Below are 3,874 nucleotides of genomic sequence, written 5' to 3'. Positions count from 1 at the left end.
CCATTATACTATCAATTAACTGAAATTTGCTTTGTAAACATCATACTATCAATAAACTGAAATTTGTTACGTTCACATTATACTATCAATAAACTGAAATTTGTTATGTAAACATTAATCTATCAATAAACTGAAATTTGTTATGTAAACATTATACTATCAATAAACTGAAATTTGTTATGTAAACATTATACTATCAATAAACTGAAATATATAATGTAAACATTATACTATCACTTAACTAAAATTTGTTTTGTAAACATTATACTATCAATAAACTGAAATTTGTTTTTTAAACATTATACTATCAATTAACTGAAATTTGTTATGTAAACATTATACTATCAATAAACTGAAATTTGTTATGTAAACATTATACTATCAATAAACTGAAATTTGTTATGTAAACATTATACTATCAATTAACTGAAATTTGTTTTTTAAACATTATACTATCAATTAACTGAAATTTGTTATGTAAACATTATACTATCAATAAACTGAAATTTGTTTTGTAAACATTATACTATCAATAAACTGAAATTTGTTTTTTAAACATTATACTATCAATAAACTGAAATTTGTTTTGTAAACATTATACTATCAATAAACTGAAATTTGTTATGTAAACATTATACTATCAATTATCTGAAATATGTTTTGTAAACATACTATCAATTATCTGAAATATGTTTTGTATACAAATTATCAATAATCTGAAATATATTAAATTTTCATGAATTATGAAATATCAATAATCACAAAAATGTTAATAATTATCTAACATACATTTATGTAAACATATAGTACTATCAATTATCTGAAATTTGTGATGTATACATAAATTACAAATAATCTGAAATATGATATTAATTATCTGAAATATGGTATGTACACAAATTATCAAAAATCTGAAAAATGATATTAGTTGTCTGAAATATGGTATGTAAACATAAACATACTACAGTTATCTGAAATTTGTGTAAACAATAACTGAATGTATATATAATATTATTTGACTAATTCCCGAGAAAGATCCTCATTTCAACGAATTTCCATTGTTTTCTGATTGTATCGCAGATAGTTAATATTAGAGGAAAACTCAAGCTGCCTGTGGTATTTTTACATATATTAACACTATCTTGAACAAATTGATTATTTATAGTAACTGTTTTCAATAGCATACCGGTGTTGTCCATCGAGTAGAACAACTAGAAAATTCAAAAAATTAAAGATGCAAAGCTTATAAAACCCAGTTGTTGAATTGCAAAATTTAGCTTGTCTTTTTAGCTTAGACCGCCACAGTTATTACTTTAGTCAAATACTTTTTGGGGACTTAAATCATAAGAAGAATAGAATAGAGAATCATATTATTAGTTTTCCTAGCAAGGTTCTTCAATACATTAACTCATCCACAGTTTGCTTTCTTTCAAGTTTTACCTAAAGCTGAAGCTAAAGTTATAATGCCGTATATTGTAAGTCAGAAGGATAAGTCGATTACAGTACAAGTTTCATCTCAGTAAGTTTGATAGAGATATTAGACATCTGTTCATTATATCTTTATAGGTTGAACCATTTTGATATATAAGCCGTTTTAAAAATCCTTATCAAAAAATATAATGCTGAAATTAAATACTGTAATTTCTTCTCTTTCATTGAACTAACTTGGACGAAATTTTCAGCAAAAATAAACCCCCAAAAGCTATTTCCATGATAAACTTGCCTTTTGAACTTTGGAGTATTTCATACAAAAGATGAATGACCAACCCAAACTCCTCATTGCAATTAGATAGTTTACAGTATGTTTTCTCTGGATAACAAAATTAACAATGGAGATAAGGAGGAACTGACGGACAGAATTAGAGAGAAATGGAATAAAATATCACTTTGGTAAAGTGATGTCTAATATCCATATAAATATGAAGTCAAATTATTATCAGCATAGCTTTGATACTTTATGAAAAATAATGGATTGAAAAGAGTTATCGTTTTTTGTGAGCCACCAGATATATAATAATATATATAAGTGTTCTTTCATGAATGAATTTGATTAATACATGAAGCTCTAAAATTAATCTATTAAGCACTATTTTATCAGCGTTAATGTTTTTTTTTTAATTTTAAAATGTATTCACTTATCTGAATTGTGCTGATAATACTTTTCCATAGAATTACCATGGCATTTTTTAACTGTAACTTCGCCTTCTGAAATCTTTGTAGATATACGTTTGGTAAGCCAGTAAATGGATCTGCTAGATTAAGGATAATTGTTAACTATTATCCTAAAAGAAAATATCAAAAAGATCCAGATACAGGAAAATATGGTTACGTTGATCTGACCCAGCCTGAACTTATATATGACATGCAGGTAAATTCCAGTTACTCTTTACAGTCTTCGCATTTTTATAATACAATAGTTTCTTTTCGTATTAGGTTATTGGAAAAGATTGTAAAGAGATTTCTAAAAATTTGGATGTGTATCGGGGACACTGATAGCATCAATTTGCACCATTCAAATTTCAGTCAGACGTGAGGGGTTCTTGCAATTCTTGCAAATCATGCTTGTCCTTTACGATTACTGATATCATAAAACAGTGGAATTGCAGGAACCATAGACCCCTGACTAGAAATTAAAATTGTGCAAGTTGATTCTATCAGTGACCTAAATACACATAAATTGTTAAGAAAACCTCTTTACAACCTCTTTAAGTCATTAGACTGTTACAGTACGCCATAAAACAATACAGTCTGAACATTGTTTCATAGCATGATTAACAATAAATGATGACAAAACTATATGGCATAAAATAATAGCATCAAAAGCATGTTTATTTAGGAAAACACACTCTCTTTTAATACAAGGAAAAGGCAGATTGTTCATTGTTTTACTCCATGATCTGAAAGAGAGGGTGTATTGAATATGCAATTTTTTTTGCTGAACATTTTGATACATATTGCAATACACTTAATTTTATTGATCGAAAGCCTTGGAAAAATCATTAAAGGCAACACATTGTTGTTTTCTTTTTGGTTAATTAAAAGATCGAAGCTTGCAAATACAAAATACAATCGGCAGTGATTTTGATGGAATTCAAACTGAGAGACAGCTTCTTGTTGTCAATTAACCACGAAAACAATCTAGTATTAACAGAGAGAGAACAGATACAGGGTGTATATTAGAGTTGTTACCTAGTACATACCTAGTCAAGTTCCCTTGGTAAAATGATATTGAGTATGAGTTATTGCCCTTCTTTAGCTCGTGAAAACTCTAAAAGGCAAATGTTCAATCTTCAGCGCGGTACTTAATAATAAAACCAAGTTTTGTCAAAATCCGACAAGAATCATGCCTTCTAGAGTTTTTACGAGCTACAAATTGAACGAGTTTTCAAGAACAAGGACAATATCTCATACTAAAAATTTTCCTTTTTTAACTGATTTTCAAAAGGCTTTATCCTTGGGTGATAACAAACAGTCAAGCCACCAAGAATTGTGCCTTCTAGAGGGTTTACAAGCTAAAAATTGAACGCGTTTTCAAGAACAAAGGCAATAACTCATACTCAATATTTTTCGATTCTTCTGATTTTCAATAGAGTTCATCCTTGGGTGATAACAAACACTCACACCAAGTTTCATCAAAATCCGTCATAAATTGCACATTCTAGAGTATTTACGAGCGTTTCAAGAACAAGGGCATTAACTCATACTAAATATTTTTCGATTTTTCTGATTTTCAATAGGGTTCATCCTTAGGTGATTACAAACAACCATACCAAGTTTCGTCGAAATCAGTCAAGAATTTATTGTGCCTTGTAGAGTGTTTACGAGCAATTGTGGACGGACGACGGACGGACGGATAGGGGTGACGGCAATATAC

At 28.6% G+C, this 3,874-nt stretch overlaps 1 protein-coding gene across 1 annotated transcript; it reads left to right on the top strand.

Moving 5' to 3' along the window:
* Positions 1–1,463: 1,463 nt before the first annotated feature.
* Positions 1,464–3,857, top strand: LOTGIDRAFT_176613 (hypothetical protein; the record flags this gene model as incomplete). The annotated part of the gene is made up of 3 exons (XM_009054803.1): positions 1,464–1,519; positions 2,221–2,368; positions 3,738–3,857. 3 exons carry the CDS (start codon positions 1,464–1,466, stop codon positions 3,855–3,857), a joined length of 324 nt encoding a protein of 107 aa, XP_009053051.1.
* Positions 3,858–3,874: the final 17 nt, after the last annotated feature.

This window comes from Lottia gigantea, assembly GCF_000327385.1.
Source record: "Lottia gigantea unplaced genomic scaffold LOTGIsca_2250, whole genome shotgun sequence".
Taxonomy (NCBI): Eukaryota; Metazoa; Mollusca; class Gastropoda; family Lottiidae; genus Lottia; species Lottia gigantea.
The sequence above is the reverse complement of the archived record's forward strand: the minus strand, read 5'-3'. Positions and strand labels throughout refer to the sequence as shown.